General features: G+C 44.9%; 1 protein-coding gene across 1 annotated transcript; it reads left to right on the top strand.

Moving 5' to 3' along the window:
* The first annotated feature begins 18,548 nt into the window (after positions 1-18,548).
* Positions 18,549-20,435, top strand: IER3 (immediate early response 3). Its single transcript, XM_063123497.1, has 2 exons — positions 18,549-18,783; positions 20,074-20,435. The coding sequence occupies exons 1-2, from the start codon at positions 18,556-18,558 to the stop codon at positions 20,407-20,409; spliced, it is 564 nt and encodes a 187-aa protein (XP_062979567.1). The 5' UTR covers positions 18,549-18,555; the 3' UTR covers positions 20,410-20,435.
* The last annotated feature ends 214 nt before the right edge of the window (positions 20,436-20,649 follow it).

Here is a 20,649-nt window from a genome sequence, read left to right as displayed (position 1 = left end):
GGATGGGGCAGGACCCACGCGCTCAGCCCTGTCAGTGGAGCAGTGGCACATTTTGAAGTTCATGACAGTCCCCGTGGCCATGCCCTCAAGGAGAGTCCAAAAATGGGCTCTTTGTATGGAAGGGTGGGATATAAATTAATTAAACAAATAAGCATGTGTTAATTCATATCAACAAACCACTTCTAATAGTTCTCCACCAGGAGCATGTTTTTGTTTTGTTTTTTGTAAAATGTGTGGGTTTTAATTGCCTATTCAAAACCAAGCCATAACACAAGTACACACACACACCACTTTGAATTACAGATATGTTGTAAACTAGCCACAAGTTCTACACCAAGCAGGATATAACACTTTGAAAACATTTTGAAAAAGGTATATGGAAAGTGTCCTGGGCCTGAACAGTTGTCAAAACCATTATAAACCGTTATAAAGCAGTAGTGTAAATCCTGCCCTGGCAACCCATCATGGGTAACTAGCCCCAATGGGCTGTTGTGTCAACTGAATCTAGGCCATTTCCCGTAGGGTGGTTTATTTGGGGGCTACAAACCACCCTGAGAGTCCAGGGTTTGTTCTAAGGGTTATTCGACCCACAAAAGGGCTGGCATATCATCCGAACCCCGTGGAACCATTTCGTCATGAGTTGTGGAAATTGGCCAATGAATGGCAAAAGCCCCTGCCAGTCTTCATGATCTCACCCATACTGCCGCCAGTTACAGCCCCTCCACCGATGCCCAATGCACTGGTTTGCTTTCTCCAATCTTTTTTTTTGGCCCCGGAGAATTGCACAAATGTGTTCATACTTTTTTTTTTTTAAAGAAAAACGTTTGTCAGTCTTTCGCAAGTGCGCATTTACAGCTGTCTGACATGTGTAGTCACGCCTGACAGCCTTGTATGTGTCAGCTGTCAAACGAAGTGCCGATGTGGATTAGGTAACATGCAAGGAAATTGATGAGGAGAGACGGCGAATTTGCACACAGTTGCCATGGAAAAGCAATGAAAAAGCGGCAAAAATAGGTGCACCAAAAAAAGGGGGGGGATATCTCCCACTTAGCAATGTAATCCTTTCACTTGTGAGTGCTGAACTGACACTTCTCAGTGTCCTCCATCTTTTCAACACTTCCCCGAGTCTCCAGCCACTCCAGGAAGGGGAGATCCCATGGCTGCTTTTCAGAGCACGGACTGCTGCCGCTACTGCAGTTACCTGATAGTTTTAAAAACAACAAGCCAGAAATACACACAAATGTTATAGCTAGGGAATTAATGGAGGGGAAATTTGCATCCATTTAAAGGCTGGGAAGTCAATGAAGGGGAAATTTATGCATACCGTATTTGTTCCATTTGTGCAGGTGTGCAAATTTCCCCTCCATTGACATCCCAGACCTCCATTTACTTCCTGCCCTTAAATGTACACAAATTCCCCCTCCACTGATGTCCCAGGACTTAAATGGGCGCAAACTTCCCCTCCATTGACTTCCCAGTCATTAAATTTGCATACATTCCCCAGTCCAAAACAATTGTGCAAATATTCCCAACAATTTAAAAACAAACTTAGGCCATTTCTACACCAGCCTGAAAATGCGGGCTGGTCACGGCCGAGTCCCTGTGCGTCCAAATGACGCACAAGGACTCCCGGGAGGAAAGAGGGATGAGAACGGGTTTTCCCAGGGATAAGTACTCCCTGGGAAAATCCTATTCTTCTCGCGGTCTCAGGATCGTCCCGAGAGTGCGGGAGGTGTGGCCACCAGTCCCGGCTTCTTCCCTCCTCCCCATGAGTAGTGGGGAGCAGTAGAGGAAAGGAACGGGGCCAGGAGGAATTGGGGGTGGGGGGAAGCAGGGTCGGGCCTTTTTTTCCCCACCTTACGTTTTGTTGGAGTGCACGTGTGCTCAGCTCTTTTAAAAATAATTTTAAAATGGCGGGCGTGACACCCTCCTTTCTCCCGGGATGTCACGCCCCCATGTGGACTAAGGGAGGGTTCTTGCGATCAGGATATTGTGAGATCCTCCCTCCCTCAATGCTGGGCTGATGTAGAAATGGCCTTAGAGGTGGCAGAACTGCCGAGATATAGAAGACACTGAGCCAGATGGATCTCTCTCTCTCTCTCTCTCTCTCTCTCTCTCTCTCTCTCTCTCTCTCTCTCTCTCACACACACACACACACACACACACACACACACAATTAATCAGTGGAAGCTGGTGGCTCTGATTTTGGTGAGGCTGTCAATCTGCTCTGCATTTCAGTGAGAACCAGGCAGAACTCTCAAAGGAGCCATTTTGGAACTAGAGTTCTGTACTTTGGAGAGCTCCGTTAGAGTTCTGGCTGGTTCTGGCTGAAACCCAGAATGGATTCACAGCCCCACCGAAATCAGAGCCACCATTGTCTACAGCAATTAATATACAGTCATTGTCATGAACTGCAGTGATGGCTGATAACTTTTAGATGCTTAAGGGAGCTATCCTATGGGCCTGAAACATTGCCTGGGGATTTCCCTCTCTGAGGTCAGAGGCAGTGCCCCCACCAGCGTCCCCCGTCCCCTCACAGTCCCCTTGGAAAGAACCATGCTGGATAGTCTCCGAGGTCAGGAAAGCAACCCCAACGAGTCAGGGGGGAGGTTTTGGTGGGTGCAGAGGAGAGGAGACTGCAGAGGCCAGGATGCAAGCTATCCTGAGTCCTCTCCAGCCTCCTTCCCTCCTTGTGTAAAGTCCCGTCGCTAGACGGGGGGGGGGGGGAGCCCATCTAGTGAAAAATGCAGAGTAAGAGGACAGGGATGTGAAGAATGACTCCACCACTCTTGCTGCCCTGCATGGGGTAATCAGAAGCCTCTAACTTCAGGGGCTTCTGATCATCAAGATCGCATCCAGAATTTTTTTAGATTTCACCCTAAAAAACAGGATTTGAAAAACTATCAATCACTGTTGGCCACGGGAGCCAAAATGGACCCTCCCAATTCAGAGGCAGAGTACCTCAGTCTGTCAAGTACACACCAAGAGCCAACTCCATCAGATTCTGTTGGTGAGCGACATTTCAAGAGCATTGGTTTGGCTTCTGCTGAGGGCAAGAATGCCAAATGAAGGCTATGATCCTATCCCTAAGAAGCGAGGGGCCTGTGGCAGTCTAGATGTTGTTTGACTACAACTCCCATCATCCCTGACCATTGGCCCTGCTGGCTGGGGCTGATGGGAGTTGGAGTCTAACAACAGACGTAGGGGCACAGGTTGCCCTCCCCTGCTATGCATACTTACCTGGGACTAAGCCCCATTGAACTTAATGGGGTTTACTTCTGAGTAAGCGTGGCTGGTTTGAATGCCTGAGAATCCTTCTATTATCTTTCTCTCCCTGACGGTCATCCATGACTGTACTCCCCTGCAGTAAGGATAAAGAAGACGTTACAGTCTGGTGCTTGATTGGTCATCTGCCCAGGAGGATGTGTCTCAGGGTTGAAACAGTGAAAGGGAAGACTGAGAATATTTCAAGGAAATACCCTGACCAAGCATGCAGCTTTCCCGGTTACCTAGAGCTAAAAATAACAGTAGATCCACATGAAAAGTTCCCTACATCCGGCTTAGTGGTGCCAAGAGGCCTGGTGCCAGCCTAGGCACAGATGTCTCTTTGCACGTAACCGCCCTCCACTTTTGCGGTTGCAGTCAGAGCCGCCGGCCTGCAATATTTACCCAGGATGAATGACAGCATTTGGGATTTCTTGGCCCATCATTGCAATGATTTTGCTCAGGGGTGGGTAACACAGCCCACACCACCTCCCCCAGCCTTCAGGGAAGCCCCTTCTGCTCCCTGAAGTTCCTGCTGCAAAGGCAGCAGCGGCAAACTAAAACCAGAATTTAAAAAAAAGAATTTTGTTTATCCTATATATTTGACCCGTTGTTGAACAACTGCCACTTCTAGTCAAGCAGAGACGTGGTTTCCCCCCCTATTTTGCAGGAAGTCAAATATTACTTACTTGTTTAATGCCCTTATCAGGTGTATATTTATTCTGTATGTGATTTTTTTTTTTTTTTGCTGTGAACCACCCAGAGAGCTTCGGCTATTGAGTGGTGTAGAAACGTAATAAATTCAGCACCAAAGCATGATGGTGGCCTAAAAGGGCCAGACTGAGCTTTAAAACAAGGCGCGCGCACCTCGTTTTAAAGCTAAGTTTGGCCTTTTTAGGCCACTGACATGGTTTGCTGCCAAAATCCAGTGGCAAGCTACCAATTGTTTTACCGCTGCTTCCACTGAAATGCAGCAGCCTACAGCGGTGGTGTGGCCCCCAGGGGATTCAGAGGAGATGAAATTGTTCCCTGGAGACCCCAAACTTGCCAACCCCTAAGCTAAGACCTAGTTGTTCCAGATATAGATTTGTAAAGAGCCGAGTTCAGGGCTTACTATTCCATTAAGCCAGGGGTACGCAATTTATGGCCCATAGATTACTACTTGCAGAATCCCTCACCATTGGCTATGCTGATTAGAGCGTATACAAACCCATTGTGTGATCCCACTCAGAATACTATGTGCAGTTCTGGTCCCCACATGTTACATATATACCAGGTGGCCCAAAAGTAGGTATACAGTAGTTTAGAATGTTGATGGGAAGGGGAGAGAATGTGTGAGTAGAAGATGTGTGTGTGGAGTCAGAATGACAGCTGGGAAGGCTTCTTTCAAGTTGTCAGGCCATGTGAACAGGCACAACTGTGTGTATTGGGCGGACGAAAATCCTCATTTGACTATCACATCTCAATTGAACCAGCCAGGCGTCACAGTGTGGGGTGCACTGTCCAGCGAAGGTGTTGTAAGACCGGTTTTCTTCGATACAACTGTGGATAGTAACAGTTACGCGACGTGGTAGTGCTACAACTCAGAACCAGGGCTAACTTCGCCGAACTGCTCTTCCAACAAGATGGGGCACCTGCCTCCTCATTGCGCTTTTGCAGTAAGGGACTATCTTGACAACACCTTCCCACAGCATTGGATCGGATGACATGGCAGCGTTGAATGGCCGCCATGTGCACCCGACGTAACACCAATGGACTTCTTTTGGGAGGGGGCGTAGTAAAGAATAAGGTTTTTGAGAGGAATCCCCAGACAGTGAACAAATTAAAAGAGTTCATCTTGGAAGCATTTATGGACATTGATACGGACTGGAATTTGTGTCGTACTGTGTGTCACAGTGTTCTGGACAGGTTCGAGGAATGTTGCAACGTTGATGGAATACATTTCAAGCACTTACGAGATTAAACAGTGTTAAACATTCCTTGCAGACTTTTAAGGTAGCCTTGAAAACATTTTATTTTACCGTGGCCTTCTCATGATATGAGTACTGTTGTGGCTTCTATTGCCATTTTTGTTCTTGCTGGTTTTATGGTTGGCTTTTTATTGTTTTCAATTGTTATTTTATTGTGATTATGTTTTTATTCCTTTTAATATTTTAAATGCTTTTTATGTATTTCATTATTGTAAGCTGCCTTATGAGGGCTTCTGCCCTGAAAGGTGGCCAAGAAATGTTTTAAATAAATAAATATAAATATCAGGCAAGATGTTACAAGTAGCTGTAAATATGGAGGGAGGGCTGGGGAGGCTGGCCTGACATTCAAGCACTGGAATGAGGCTGCCCAGATGTTCTTGTACTGCAACTCCCATCATCTCTCACCACTGCCCTTGCTGGCTGGGGCTGATGGGAGTTGCAATCCAACAACATCATAGGCTCCTCACCTGGAAAAGCTTGGGAGGGTGGAGAGCCATTTTAAAGAGCAGAAGATCTTCAGGCAGCTCAGAGCTGTGAAGGTGGTCATTGTGGACTAGACTAGACTAGACTCTGAGCAGCTTCTGGTCACATCCATTCCGAGGAGTCAGAACAAGGAAGGAAGGAAGGAAAGAAGGAAGAAGGAAGGAAGGGAGGGAGGGAGGAAGGAAGGAAGGAAGGGCACTGGGGCATTGCTGAAAGTGAGACGTCACCTTGCTTTTTCCATTTCATTTCAAAGGATTACATGTGTAGACAGGTGGATATGTAACGAAATGCTCATTCTTTCAATTAATTTATTTTAAATTAAATCTTTAAAGAACAGCTCCAAAAGTGCTCTCGGCCAAAATCATTTTGCTGTTGAGACAGAACATCCAGATGACAATCTGCTCTGCCCCACCTACAATGGTAAAAATGTAGAAGAAAAATATAATTGGGAATTTACTGCCCTATCAGCATAACCTTGGATGAGGTCATAGACGTGTGCAAGGGGTGTGCTGGGTGTGCCCAGGCACACCCTAATGTCTCAAGCAATAAGCTCTGAATTGAGAAGACCATTGAGTAGGGAACCAGAGGAGGATCCAGATGCAGAGGAAATGGCCCTCTGGCTGCCCTGCAGCTGCTTCACCGTTGCTGCCCTGACAGTGCGCCATTGCTTCCAGCAGCAGGCGTGAAAAGGAATCACTCTGCTGAAAACTTCTCTGCCAGGAGCCACGCTTCAAAGAGGCCAGGAGGAGGGCCCCCGAAAGCTAATATCACCTCATAAGCCCCTCCTCCAGCCAGTGTCGCCACAAAGCCCCACCTGCAAGGGCCCTCCCACGGTCAGACAAGCTGAACATGGAGTAGGCCTCAGTGTCTACAGTGCTTAATAAATACATGAATGAAATAATGTCCTTTATGATTGAGTATTCAATAAATGTTCACCTTTTAAAAAAAATATCCCAGGGTGCACACCCTAATGAAATGTGCTGAACATGCCTATGGATGAGGTCATGCCCAGCCTCTGGGCAATGGTAGGGTGGGGCACTCTATCAAAAGGTACCTGCCTGCTGAAGCTACACCAAAATGGACACACCTGTGTTGCAGCAATGATAAGTCATGCTGCTTGGAGCTGTGTTTTGCCAACCAAATAATGGTGTTATATAAGTTTCCATGTTCATCAGTGTATACTTGCAATCTGTGTCCAAAATTAAAATATGGAGGATATGGCATTAAAAGGGGACAATCTCACCAAGTGAGCATAGAAACTAGTTGTGAATATCAAATTCAGCCTTCGAAGACTCTCTGTTTCCTATTAAAGAGAGAGAAAGAGAGAGAGAGAGACTGAGAACATGGGCTTGAAACCATGTGGCTGATACCTTTTGACATCTCTAAACCCAGAGCAGGATTTCCAGGGTTCAGATGGAGGGGATTCATTGGGTCCAGCAATGACCAAGAGAAACAACAATTGTTTTACAAAATACAATAAGGATACAAAAATGTGTTAATTTGCATAATGTATGCAGGTTGCAGAATTAAGCTTTTTTGATGTGAAATGTGGTTTCCCTTGATGTGGAATTCTGATTCATGTTTTTTGCATTCTCTCTCTCAGATTACATGGGTCGAAATCCTTCCAAAAGACAGAGGGGCTTTTTTTTTTTTAATTAATACCGGATATAATACTGTATAATACCATATACCGGATGATCAGAAGAAAAGCCATGTTGGATCAGACCAAAGGCCTATCTAGTCCAGCATCCTGGTCATACAGTGGCCAAATAAATGCCCATGGGAAGCTCACAAACAGGACATTATTATTATTATTGTTTATTTATATAGCACCATCAGTGTACATGGTGCTGTACAGAGTAAAACAATAAAATAGCAAAACCCTGCCGCATAGGCTTACATTCTAATAAAATTACAATAAAACAATAAGAAGGGGAAGAGAATGCACCAAACAAGCACAGGGTAGAGTAAAACTAACAGTATAAAAGTCAGATCAAAATCAAGTTTTAAAAGCTTTAGAAAAAAGAAAAGTTTTTAGCTGAGCTTTAAAAACTGCGATTGAACTTGTAGTTCTCAAATGTTCTGGAAGAGCGTTCCAGGCGTAAGGGGCAGCGGAAGAAAATGGACGAAGCCGAGCAAGGGAAGTAGAGACCCTTGGGCGGGTGAGAAACATGGCATCAGAGGAGCGAAGAGCATGAGCGGGGCAATAGTGCGAAATGAGAGAGGAAAGATAGGAAGGAGCTAGACAGTGAAAAGCTTTGCAGGTTAACAGGAGAAGTTTATATTGGATTCTGAGGTGAATTGGAAGCCAATGAAGAGATTTCAGAAGTGGAGTAACATGGTCAGAGCGGCGAGCCAAGAAGATGATCTTAGCAGCAGAGTGGTGGACAGAAACCAACGAATTGATGTGAGAAGAAGGAAGGCCAGTGAGAAGAAGGTTGCAGTAGTCCAACCGAGAAATAACCAAAGCATGAACAAGAGTCTTGGCAGAAGAGACAGACAAAAATGATCGAATCCTAGCAATATCATACAGGAAAAAACGACAGGATTTAGCTACTGCCTCAATATGAGGAATAAAGGAGAGCGAGGAATCAAATATAAAGCCAAGACTTCGAGCTTCCATGAGCCCAACAGCACTAGAAGCCACAGATAGCCTTATCCCCCATGAATTTATCTAATCTCCTTTTAATGCATCATGTGGCAGCAACATCTTGCGGTAGCCAATTCCATAGGTTAACCAGTGTAGGTGTCAAGGGTAGGCATAATTGGGGACCTGCCGACGGACCACAACCCAGGAGGGGTCCACTGAAAAATGCCCCCTGGACTTCCTCTTCCTCTTCCCCATTGCAGCCTGCTTGTTCCCCTGCCTCTTGCTCTGGCCCAGACAATGGGGGTGGTGAGAAGGAAAAGCAGCAGATGCCATGGCCTATTTGTTCACTGAATCTCTGCCTGTCATCATCATGCAAAGAAGTTGTAGAAACAAGGACAAAGAAGATGGAGCGATAGAAGTTAGAGATAATGGTGATGAGAACGTAGACTGACTGAGAAATTGGGGGGAAGATTAACTCTGAGAGGTTTGAGGAAGTATTCCTTTATGATGTTGTTTTGCCATTCAGACTGCTGTATTTTTTTGAAGATATCCTAACTTTTCATTTGAACTTACTCTGATATCACGTCTGGCCAATGCTACTGCATTGTGAAATCATATTCTCAGGGCTACGTGACTGACGACAGAAGATTAACGAGAAAAACTGTTCATGCAAACCTACACATTGATCTTCCTGCTATTCGGAACTGCTTTGGCTAGCAGTTTATGCTGCATGGTATGGGATTAATCATGTTACTTCCTCCATCTTTCCTGAAAACATCCCGAACCAAATAGCATCTGGCGGATGGTCCCTTTGCAATGTAGCTGCTGATTGCTTTGTGACTACTTAAATTGCATCCAGTCCCATAGACCCAAATAATGCATGATGCTCAGTTATGCGCTTTCCCGTATGGTATGGTTGGTTTTGTTTTGAATTAAAAGCAGCCTTGGCTGCTGCAATTAAAAAGACAAAAGCACCGGGGGGGGGGGACTTTGCTTAACCATTTCCCCTCCCACTGTTTTCTCAAAATTCCACCCACAAGTTGTTTTTCCACCTGGAAGGAAGATCATAATTATAAATTGGGATGCCCATTTAATGGGGGGGGGGGAGATGAAGTACTTTGTAGAAAAGGATCCCTTATTTCAGTTCTACTCTAGTACCAGAGTTTCACATAGGATCTTCAGTAAGGACTACTGAAATTTTGACTTGGTTTGCACGTAATTGTGGCAAATCATGGGTTAATTAATTAACCCACAATTTGCCATGGCACACACCAAGCACATTCCACAGCCATCTTGAGCATTCAGCGTGCGCACACACACACACCCAATTGGGCTGATTGGGGATTGCGACATCCAGACTGTAGATTAAACAACCTATGGTTAACCTACAATGGCCCTGTTCAGAAAACACCTTAAACCACGGTGGTTAAGGCTTTTTGCTTAACCAAAAAGCCTGAACCACTGTGGTTTAAGGTGTCTTCTGAACACAGAGCCAATTAGAAGATAGGTCAACTGTGGGCTGTTTAACCCACGATGAACCTGTAGTGTCTAGGTTCAGGCATCACACAGGAACCCCTGATAGGCCTGATCAGGGTTTATCTATTTTTAAAAAAGGCTGCAGAATGCACCCCCCAGACAGTGCAGCAAATTGTCGGTTAATTAACCTGTGATTTCCCGCCATTAAGTGCAAACAGTATCAGTGTCATTAAAGTGTTTTTAATACAGAGGGTTGGATCCATAGAATCATAGAATAGCAGAGTTGGAAGGGGCCTATAAGGCCATCGAGTCCAACCCCCTGCTCAATGCAGGAATCCACCCTAAAGCATTCCTGACAGATGGTTGTCCAGCTGCCTCTTGAAGGCCTCTAGTGTGGGAGAGCCCACAACCTCCCTAGGTAACTGATTCCATTGTTGTACTGCTCTAACAGTCAAGAAGTTTTTCCTGATGTCCAGCCGGAATCTGGCTTCCTTTAACTTGAGCCCGTTATTCCGTGTCCTGCACTCTGGGAGGATCGAGAAGAGATCCTGGCCCTCCTCTGTGTGACAACCTTTCAAGTATTTGAAGAGTGCTATCATGTCTCCCCTCAATCTTCTCTTCTCCAGGCTAAACATGCCCAGTTCTTTCAGTCTCTCTTCATAGGGCTTTGTTTCCAGACCCCTGATCATCCTGGTGAAGTTATTAGCACCAGCCATCCGTGTACCAGCTAACACTATTGGCATGGCGCTAGAGTAGTTTACCCTAGCACAATGTAATTTATGTTGGTGGTTGTTTCTCACTGGAGACTTCCCCTTGTGAAAAATTGTGTGTCTGTGAAGGGTTGGTTTGTTATTGTTATTTTGGAATATCATTCATTCATTATTATTATTTTATTATAATAGTAATAAATAACAGAATTGAAGGAGGGCTATAACAAAGAACAGAACCAAAACCACCCCCTATTTTATGTGCTACAAAATGGTCAGAAATAAAAGAGGCTTCCAAGAATTAAATTGTGTTTCTGCTTTTATTGTCTTTGGCCTCTGCGGAATTACAGAAAATCCAATTTTATTGCCAAGATAGACAAAGATAAAAGGGAGTCAAGGGATGGGATGAGAAACAAAGTTTTTGTGCATCAACTCAGCAAGGAGTCAGATCAGGAGCTCACAACTTGCAGGTTTGGAGAAATATTCCGGTAGTCAAAGCACTCCAGAAAGGCATCTCTGATAGCATTAAATGTGTATAATGTATTATTAGTCTAACTTTGGCCCTATTGTTTTCCATGGGAACTAAGTGTGACCAACCTAATCTGGATCTAACCCAAACAGCCTTGGAGGGGTTCATGTGGCCACTACTGATCCCCCAGTGTGATCCCTGCCAACCCCCACTGCCCCCCACCATGCCACTGAAATTTGCAGTGGTGGCAAAAAAAATCAAAATAAAAAAAATCAGTGGTTTACCACTACAAAGTGGTAAATAGGTCAAATTTAGCTTGTTCTCAAGCTTGGTCTGACCTACTTACTGCTCCATAGTGGTTTCTGCCCCCGTCACTTGAACCTTTCCGTGGAACAATGACAGGACTGTAGCATCATAATGGCCCCTGGAACACATACACATACACCCCCACACCCCCACACACGCCCAAAGCTGCCCTCCCCTCCTTCATACGGTGCTTAGTCATTCTTCTTATTCTTCTTATTGATCATAATGTAGTACAAAATTTCACACTGGGGAACCTTTTCCCCAACACAGTAAACATCAAAACCTTTGTTCCTCCTGGTTCATTTCCTCATCACTGCATCGATACTGGGTGTGAATCTGCTTTATTTCCCACATTTTGCTATTACCCGATGGTTCAGTAATGCAAATGTTCCGTTCCAGAAACAGTTGCTGTTAAACAATGTCAGTAAGCCTGAACCTCTGAAAGTGGGTTCCCTCACCCCACCCACCCCCAAAAATATCTCTCAGGAACTCTGCCGGACAGTCTCAAACTCTAGTTGTCACTTTCAGGGTTTCTTATCCCCCAAGACACCCACACACTATGCCCACACACAGTTCAGAGTCTTTTCTTACTCTTTCCATGAAATAGGCATGAGCTGATAATCTGTTACCCGAATTGCTCACCAATGACCAAACTTCATCAAAACTGAAAGGAAGCTGAATGCTAAAAGCATGTGACTGATCGGACATGATACAGCGATTACAAGAACCTGAAATATCCTATTGACTTTTTAGAAATGCGTACACTCTTTTTTCCACCCCCATCCTGATTTGCCGTGAAGGAAGTATGGATTGGTTCAGTTGCAATACTACATCCACTTTTCTAGGACCGGGGGGGGGGGGGTCTACACTACTGCTTTAAAGCGCTTTATAACAGTTTTGACAACTGTTGGGGCCCAGGACACACTGCATATACAGGTTTCAAAACGTTTTCAAAGTGCTTTAAAGCGCTTTAAAAGCAGTAGTGTAGATCCCCGCCAAGTCCCACGGAATACAATGGCACTTAGTTATGAATAGATGTGTAGAGGATTGCACTCTCAAAACACTTTTCTGGTGTTTAAGAGGCAGAGAGAGGGGAGTCCAAGTAAGAACAGAAGAACCTAAGAAGAGCCCTGCTGGATCAGACCGAGTGCCCATCTAGCCCAGCACTCTGTTCACACAGTGGCCAACCAGCTGTCGGCCAGGGACCAACAAAGCAGGACATGGTGCAACAGCACCCTCCCACCCATATTCCCCGAGCAGCTTGTGCACCCAGGCTTACTGCCTCGGATACTGGAGGTAGCACACAACCATCAGGGCTAGTAGCCATTGACAGCCTTCACCTCCAGGAATTTATCTAACCCCCTTTTAAAGCCATCCAAATTGGTGGCCATCATTACATCTCGTGGTAGCGAATTCCATAATTTAACTATGCACTGTGTGAAGAATATTTCCGTGTATTTGTCCTGATCTTTGGCAAATTTAGTAGTTGCCAAAGATTCTCTCTTCTGACGGGAGGGGGAATCTGCCCCCAAGACTGGGAATGCAGTCTTACCTTCCATTCATTGGCCCAACATCTATTTTAAAATGAGCCTTTTCAGTGATAGGAAAGCCAAACCCTTTCCCTATGCCTCTCTGTGTTCTCTGAATAGTCAGGAATTGGATCCAGATGTTAAGACTGTTTTTAGAGAAATTGCTGCCTGTACATGTCAAATATATCCTGCCAAAGTTCATCTAAACTGTCACCAATACAAATGCCCGTACTGCGTTTTAAAAAAAATTCATGGAGCTGCATAGTACAACCATGCACAGACAGGGATATATTGGATATATTGCTATATTAGCCACAAATCGTGCACAATTTCCGTTTTGAAAACTAAATAAATATAATGTGGGAGATGCATAAATAAGGTTTTTCTGTAATTTAAATCGATATATAGTGGCAACCAGGGGGTGGGGAGCAGAGGCAACTTGGATCAAGATTAATGGGGTACGTTGCAACTCCAGGGTTGATTTTAATCAGGAAAGTGCGGGGGTAGAGGAAAAGGGAGGAATCCTGCATGTAGCAGGTGTGGGCAATTTGGATTTAGCTGTGATCTTAATCCAAATTGCCCGCACTTGGTAGTAACACACAATGTTTTTGTAGCCCAAAACATCTGCAGGGCACGAGGTTGCTAACTCCCACACCAAGGTATAAAGTCTTGCGACCAGTCAGCAGTACTATTAAAAATTACGCAATCCAACAAGAGTTGCTAGTTTGAGCCCATCCCTTGCATAGTGGTGGATAGCTGTCCTAAATATTAGGCAGTGATGTTGACAGTGGCTGTACATAACATTGGGAGAAAGCACATAGACATAACATCCCCAGATGTGTTTAGTAAAGCCCTGAATGTTTTCTGTTTTTAAAGAAAAGCCTTGGGGAGGCTGTTATTTGGAGTGGAGTGGAGTTGGCCTTTCTGCTCGGCTATTGTTCAGTTCATATCCAGCCTCCACCCCAGCTCTTTTCCTCCTTCCTGGGGCTCCGGGTCCATGTTTAACCCACAGGAAGAAAAGCAAGAGGGGTGGGTAGAAGCATTTTGAGTGGAGAAATAGGCAGCAGAGAAAGAGTTAGTTAGTTGTATATACTGCCTTTCCACTGCAAACAGTGCTCAAGGCAGCTAAACACATAGGGTTCTATTTATCTTTGTATTTATTTATTTTACTACATTTATATCCCGCCTTTTTTCCTCCAAGGAACCCAAGGCGGCGTACATAAACCTCCTCTTCTCCATTTTATCTTCATAACAACAACCCTGTGAGGTAGATTGGGGTGAGAGTCTGTGACTGGCCCAAAGTCACCCAGTGGGTTTCCATGGCTGGAACACAAATCTCCCAACTCCACATCCAACCCTTTAGCCACTACACCACATCAGCGTTGTCATTCTGATGACAGTTCCATCAGTGGAACTAAGAGGGGGTGATTCCCTTCCCTTCCCAACGGCCCCCAGAGTTCCCTCAATTGCAGCAGAGGGCTAGGAAACCATCCAGAGCAAATTTCCAGGGCTGCAGCAGTGAAGAGAGGGAGACTGAATTGTCACTCCAGCAGACTTCCACTAGCACACAGTTGGATTTAACTCATAAAAAAACCACTGTAATGTCTCCACTCAAAATTGTGTCTACCACTTTGAGTTTCTTAAGGCACAATCCAATGCATATTTAGACAGAAGAAAGGCCTAAATTCCCAGCATCCCCCAACCATGTGGCCATGTGCAATCCCCCAAGATCTCTGTTACACTTACACCTCCCAGCATGCCTTCAATTGCTGGGAATTCTAGGCATTCTGGGAGTTTTAGGCGTCAGCCTAAGATATGTTTTAAATTATTAAAAAATAGTTACAATGCCAAAATTCTGGATCTAAGGGGTTTTTTTGGACTTTGTACACAAACACCTATCAGCATCGAAAATTTCAAGCTTTTATCGCATCAGGAAGTGAGTAAACATTTCCGGACATACAAACCCACACACATACTTTCAGTTTTATAGGTAGAGATGATGAGTGTTTTTAATTGATTGTAATGGGTTTGATTAGCATTATGATCTGGTAAGCTTCCTTGAGGTGACAATGGGTCATACGGCAGTTAATGAATACAATATATATATAAAATAGAATAGTAAATGAAAGCATACAAGTGCTTACAATTTTGAAGTTGTTCCCAATATAGTAAGCTAGCAAAATACCTTTTCTCTTTTGGGTTGTTCAGTATGTTATTATTATTATTATTATTATTATTATTTATTTATTTATTTATTTATATAGCACCATCAATGTACATGGTGCTGTACAGAGTAAAACAGTAAATAGCAAGACCCTGCCGCATAGGCTTACATTCTAATAAATTCTAATAAATAATAAATGTTCGCTTAGGATGTTTCCAGTCAGATGTCTTCCAGCTCTACCAATCAAAAGACATTGTGCAGCTGGTCTGTCTCTCCCTCCTGAACAGATATTCTTTGGTAAGAAAAAAAAAAGATGGGAAAAATTGTGGTAAAACATAGGAGAGTTGTGACTGGGAGACAGTGATGTCTGGGCCACTATAATGAGGCTGGACGACCACACAGTGACTGGGTTCACACAACACGACTGCCCATACTCAAAGTTGAGTATGGGTTGAGTGTGGGTTGTTGTTGAACCATGGGTTGTTGTATTATGTGAATCCAGCCACACTAACAAACCATCGTTTGTTAACCATGAACAGCCTATGAAAAGAACTCACAGCCTGTTGTCGGGTAGTGAATTGTAGGCTGTTCTTGGTTAACAAACCATGGTTTGTTAGCATGGCTGGGTTCACAGAACACAACAACCCATGGTTCAAAGACAATCCACATTCAATCCATACTCAACCTTGTGAATGGCTTGTCATGTTGTGTGAAGCCAGCTAAAAAGACCTTCATCTGGAAGCACTCTATGGCCGCAGCTAGACCTAAGGTTTATCCTGGGATCAACCAGGGTTCGCCCCTGCCTGAGCACTGGATTCCCTGTGTGTCACCTAGATGAACAGGTTTGACCCCTGGACAATCCAGGGATAAACCTTAGGTCTAGCTATGGCCTATGTCCTTTTTTCTTGGTCAGTTTTTTTCTGTTTCATGTGCATGATGTAACATTTCAACAACTGAATGCAGCCATCATGTGGACTGATTCTGCATTTGAGAGCTTTCACAACCTGCTAGAGTGTTGAGGGTAGCAACAGGGGACAGTGTGGGTGTGTTTATCGTGCAGGATGTTTACAGTGGGACAGCATGTTTGTGCTACTGCAGTTGCTTGTTTATTTCATGCACTTGGAGTAAATGTGTCAGAGAGAAGTTACATTCAGCAAAATAAAATGGTGTGCACATGCATGGGACTCAAGCTGCACGTTACGGGGGCGAAGGAACAAGACACATGGTTATGTATGGCGACCATATGGAAAGGAGGACAGGGCTCCTGTATTTTTAACAGTTGTACTGAAAAGGGAATTTCAGCAGGTGTCAATTGTAGGCATGCAGCACCTGGTGAAATGCCCTCTTCATCACAACGTTTAAAGTTACAGGAGCTGTACTACAGTGACCAGATACAAAAGAGGGCAGGGCTCCAGCAGCTTTAACTGTTTTGATGAAGGAAATTCCCCAGGTGCTGCGTGCATACAAATGACACCTTCTGAAACTCTCCTTTCAGTACTATTAGAATGTAAGCCTATGAGGCAGGGTTTTGCTATTTTATTGTTTTACTCTCTACAGCACCATGTACACTGATGGTGCTATATAAATAAATAATAATTGTTAAAGATACAGGAGCCCTGTCCTCCTTTCCATATGGCCACCCCATCAACACAACACTGCCTGTGATCTTAGCTTGTCAAGCTCCACTGCCATCAGTCATCCAAAGGTCTCCTGCTCCCTCAAACAACTCCAACCCTTCCCCTTGCTGCCTCTTATGCATGAAACTGCCTCTGAACAACTCCGTGAGGCTGCTTCTCTTACTTGCTTCATTCCCCTCTTCAAAACCCACCATTTCCTTGAAACCTTTGTAAACTACTTGATCCCATATTCTACTGTAACTAAGCTTAAAACTAAGTATGCATAACTGAAATAGTTCCATATTCTTACCCCTGCCTTCATTTCCCTCCCCATCGTCTGTTGTCTCCTTTGTGCCATTGTACTACACTGTAAGCCCCTTGGGACAGAGACCTGTCCTCGTTCTCTCTCTTTGTGAACTTCGATGTATATGAATAAAATAACAGCAACAAAGCAAGTCCCTTCCTTCTGCTAACTAGGAATGATTTACTCAGGTTTGACTTCTTGAAAAACAGTGGTGTAGTGAAGGTGAAATGCGGGGGACCCGGGCTTTGAGACTTTTTTCAAAGCAGGGGGGATGACTTCATCGGCAGGAGCAGCACACCAGGGTAACTGATGGACTCTCCTTGCTCTGGCAGGTGAATGAAGTGATAACAAGGCTTTCAAGTTGTACTATTATTTGTGACGGATTAGTATAGAGATAATCAAGCAGAGGCTGGATACTTTTTCCCTCTCCGCCCCCCCCCTTTTAAAAGGGCTTCTTGCTTCATCCCAGCAGTTCAAATGATAACACTTCTTTGCAAGCCTCTTTGTATTTCTATTTAAAAGCTACAGGCTGCATTGCAGCTGGCTCATTAGCTTTTGTTGAAGCTCAATGAATTTTATTGATCCAGTGAACAGAACGGATCAGTGCTGCTAGAAATCGGGATAGTTCGTGGCTTTGGAAGGAGATCAGGAAGTCATGCGGGGTTAAAGAGGTGGGCGGGAAAATACGACCAGGACAATACAAGCGCACAGGAACTAAGGTCAGGGAAAAGGTATGTAAGGGCCGGGGTGGCTGGTTCCCGTTGAAGAGAAGAGCCGAGGGTAGGAAGTCAAGAAGGCTGTATTTCACGTTTTGATTTAACTCCCCCACCCCCGCTCTGGTTACAATTCTTGGGGTGTAGCTTTCTAGTCGCAAGGTTGTTTCTAGATTTCTGTCCGTGTTAGTCTGCTGCAGCAAAACAATAGCAATAAAGAATTCGGAGGCGCCCTAAATTATTGTTGTGTTTAATATTAAGCATTATTATTATTATTATTATTATTATTATTATTATTATTATTATTATTATTTTATTATTATTATTATTGCCTAAGCTTTCCCGCTTGTATCGGAGGAAGTGGTCTCTAGTCCACCACAAAAGGCTAAACGCCCGGGTTTGTTGTACAAAGATCGGAGAATGCCCGCCTACCTGTTTCTGTGTGTGGGTCCAGATACGCTGCTCTAATAACTATTTCTAAGGCTGAGTTCGGACGACACGCTAATCAACGGTTTCTCATTCTGTTCCTCTAACCCACCCACGCACCCCGGCAGTTGATTGTCGTCTGAACTCAGCCTAAAAGTCACTTTGTCGCTTTGTGTATTTTACAGGCCAGGATGTATATACCTCGCCTATTAAGTGACGAAAGCGTGTCTGCGTGGGCGTGCTCGTCAATTAGCACTCTTCCTCCCAATCGCACGCTGCAATTATTACACAATCCCTCTTTCCCCCTCCACGCTGTGCGTAACTCCCCCCCTCCCGCACGCTCAGGGCGCGCCGCCAGCCAGCGCTTTTAACAATACTGGGCTTTCCCGAGTGAGTTGCCGCCGAACTCCCCGGCCAATCCAGGGGCGAAGGAGGCGTGGCCTCTGCCATTCATAAAAGCCTCGGCGTTTCGCCTTTCCTCAGTTTAAACCGGTTTTTTCTCTGTTGAGCTGCGCTTTCTCTCGCTTGCCTTCGCTCCATGAATACCTTGTACGGCACGTCGACCACCACTGCTATGTGCTACGCTTGTGAACCTGCGCTGCCAGCACTGGAGATGCCCTGCACCCCTGTAAGGCCTCAACCCACTGGACCCCAATACTTCACTTTCGATCCTCTCCCAGAGGTCGAGAAGAGCCCGGTCCACGGGAGCGTCTCAAAGACGAAGCGGATTAAGAAGAGATCCCGAAGGGTTCTATATCCTCCAGTGGTAAGTTAGTGCGTTTCTACACAGCAGAAAGAAGGGAAGTGGGCTGGCCAAGGGAGTGTTAGGAGCCAGAAAGCCTGGGTTCATCGGAGGGAGGTCAGGATCACCAGGGAGCAATGAATCCTTGGTCTCTAATGATGCAATCAACTCAGAAGGACGCCCTGGTGAGTTCAGTGAGATTTACTCCCAGGTAAGCATGCAAGATTGCAGGCTTAGAGAGAATCAAGATGGATGGCAGGGGTGGGCCACTTGTGGCATTCCAGATGTTGTTTGGACTGCAACTCCCATCATCCTTCACCACTGACAGTTTTACCTTACAGCTGCTGGAAGCTGCAGACTACCAACATCTAGAGGGTCACAAGTTGCTCAACCTTGTATCTACAAGTTCTCCAGTACAGAATTCTTAGTTCTTCTAGTAAAATCATGGATTGACCATAAGTACCAAGGGCATGCTTGTGGATTGTTCGTTTTTACATATACTGTTGTTTTCCCCTTAATGACTCATAATATAGATATAATGCAGTATAAAAACAATATAAAATAATAATCATAGAACATTATAACAAAGATAGTAATAAAAACAATGTTAAAATGGAGTCATGTCATAATCCATTATAAGTCAAGGAAAACCTGTGTAAACAAATATGTCTTCAAGTGGTGCTTAAAGCTCAGCACAGTTTCTACCTCTTCAACAACAGTCTCACAATTTCTCTCTTTAAACCATCTGTAAGAATGATGGAGAGAAGTGAAATAGCTAATATCAACTCCCTTATCAATATCCGGTTAATGGATGTGTAGTACAACGCCTCTCCCTCTCTGGCACAGTTTCTGTCCAGTTGCATGGCTGGCTGAAATCCAACAGCTGAAACTTTCCCTATTCTTGCAACTGCAAGGTGAGGCAAGATCTTGGGTTTTCATCATGCAGCAGCTGTCAGAAACGCAAGAGTCTTGCCTTCTCCCCTCCCGGGCGAAGCGATTGCAAATTGACGTAGAACTAAGTAATGTACAGGTGAGGCTAGGAGGTTTTGGGGAGTGTGGTGTTCCTCAAGGTACAGAACCTGTATGGACATCTGAGAAGGCATGTTGGTTTTGTGCCTGGAAGTTGGAAAGAGTATTGCATTCTGGGAAAAGTGCTGTCCTGTGTCTGGCTCTCTAGGCTACTGTTAGCTGAAAAGGTTTCTGGGAAGTTGCAGATGTGTTTAAGACATCACATAGAATACTGGGATGCCATTCATGCTTGCTATGCCTCTGATGATTTGAGTCTAATCTCCTGCTTTCTCCCCCTCTTTACAGGTAAAACGCTACTACCCTGCTGAGGAGCGCAGCTATGCCAAACGCTTTCTCTTTATTCTGCTCACAATCGTCTTCTTCCAAATCTACAGTGCTGAAGAGGATGTCCTTCTCATGGTACCTTCCCTGAGCACTGAGGAAAATGTCTCCAGTTGCTTTGTGGAGATGAGGGAATCCCAAGGGGAACTTCTTCCTCTGGAACAACCCACCACAACAGCAGTCTCCTGGGAGATCATGGAGGTGGCCAACGCTACTGGCTGGGACTGGGGAGATGAGGAGACATCCGACTCCACCATTGACATCACCCAGTTTCTGGAGCAGAGCCTAGCTGCTTTCTGAAGAGCTGTGGAAAAGTTCTGTGAAAAAGCCTAGGCTGAAGTGCAGCATCTTAGGGGTTACGACTGTCACGGCCAGGCCCTGGCTTTAGAAAAAGTGACTTCTAGGCAGAGCTGGAGCCACAAATGGGTTAATGCCAGTTGGACCCAAGCCAGCTCCTTCTGGCACTCTGGAGTGAGTTTGCGCTGAACTCAGACTGACGTCAAAGAAACTTGAACTGTTTTAACACTAACCTTAAAACAG

The sequence above is a fragment of the Elgaria multicarinata genome, chromosome 3 (genome assembly GCF_023053635.1).
Source record: "Elgaria multicarinata webbii isolate HBS135686 ecotype San Diego chromosome 3, rElgMul1.1.pri, whole genome shotgun sequence".
Taxonomy (NCBI): Eukaryota; Metazoa; Chordata; class Lepidosauria; order Squamata; family Anguidae; genus Elgaria; species Elgaria multicarinata.
This window is presented reverse-complemented; position numbering and strand designations above follow the sequence as displayed.

What these genes read in the sequence shown, in the direction of transcription:
- IER3 (XM_063123497.1), top strand. Translation starts at nt 18,556, where the DNA reads ATGAATACCTTGTACGGCACGTCGACCACCACTGCTATGTGCTACGCT. An exon ending in GGGTTCTATATCCTCCAGTG is followed by an intron (nt 18,784 to 20,073) that starts GTAAGTTAGTGC and finishes CCCTCTTTACAG; the next exon opens with GTAAAACGCTACTACCCTGC.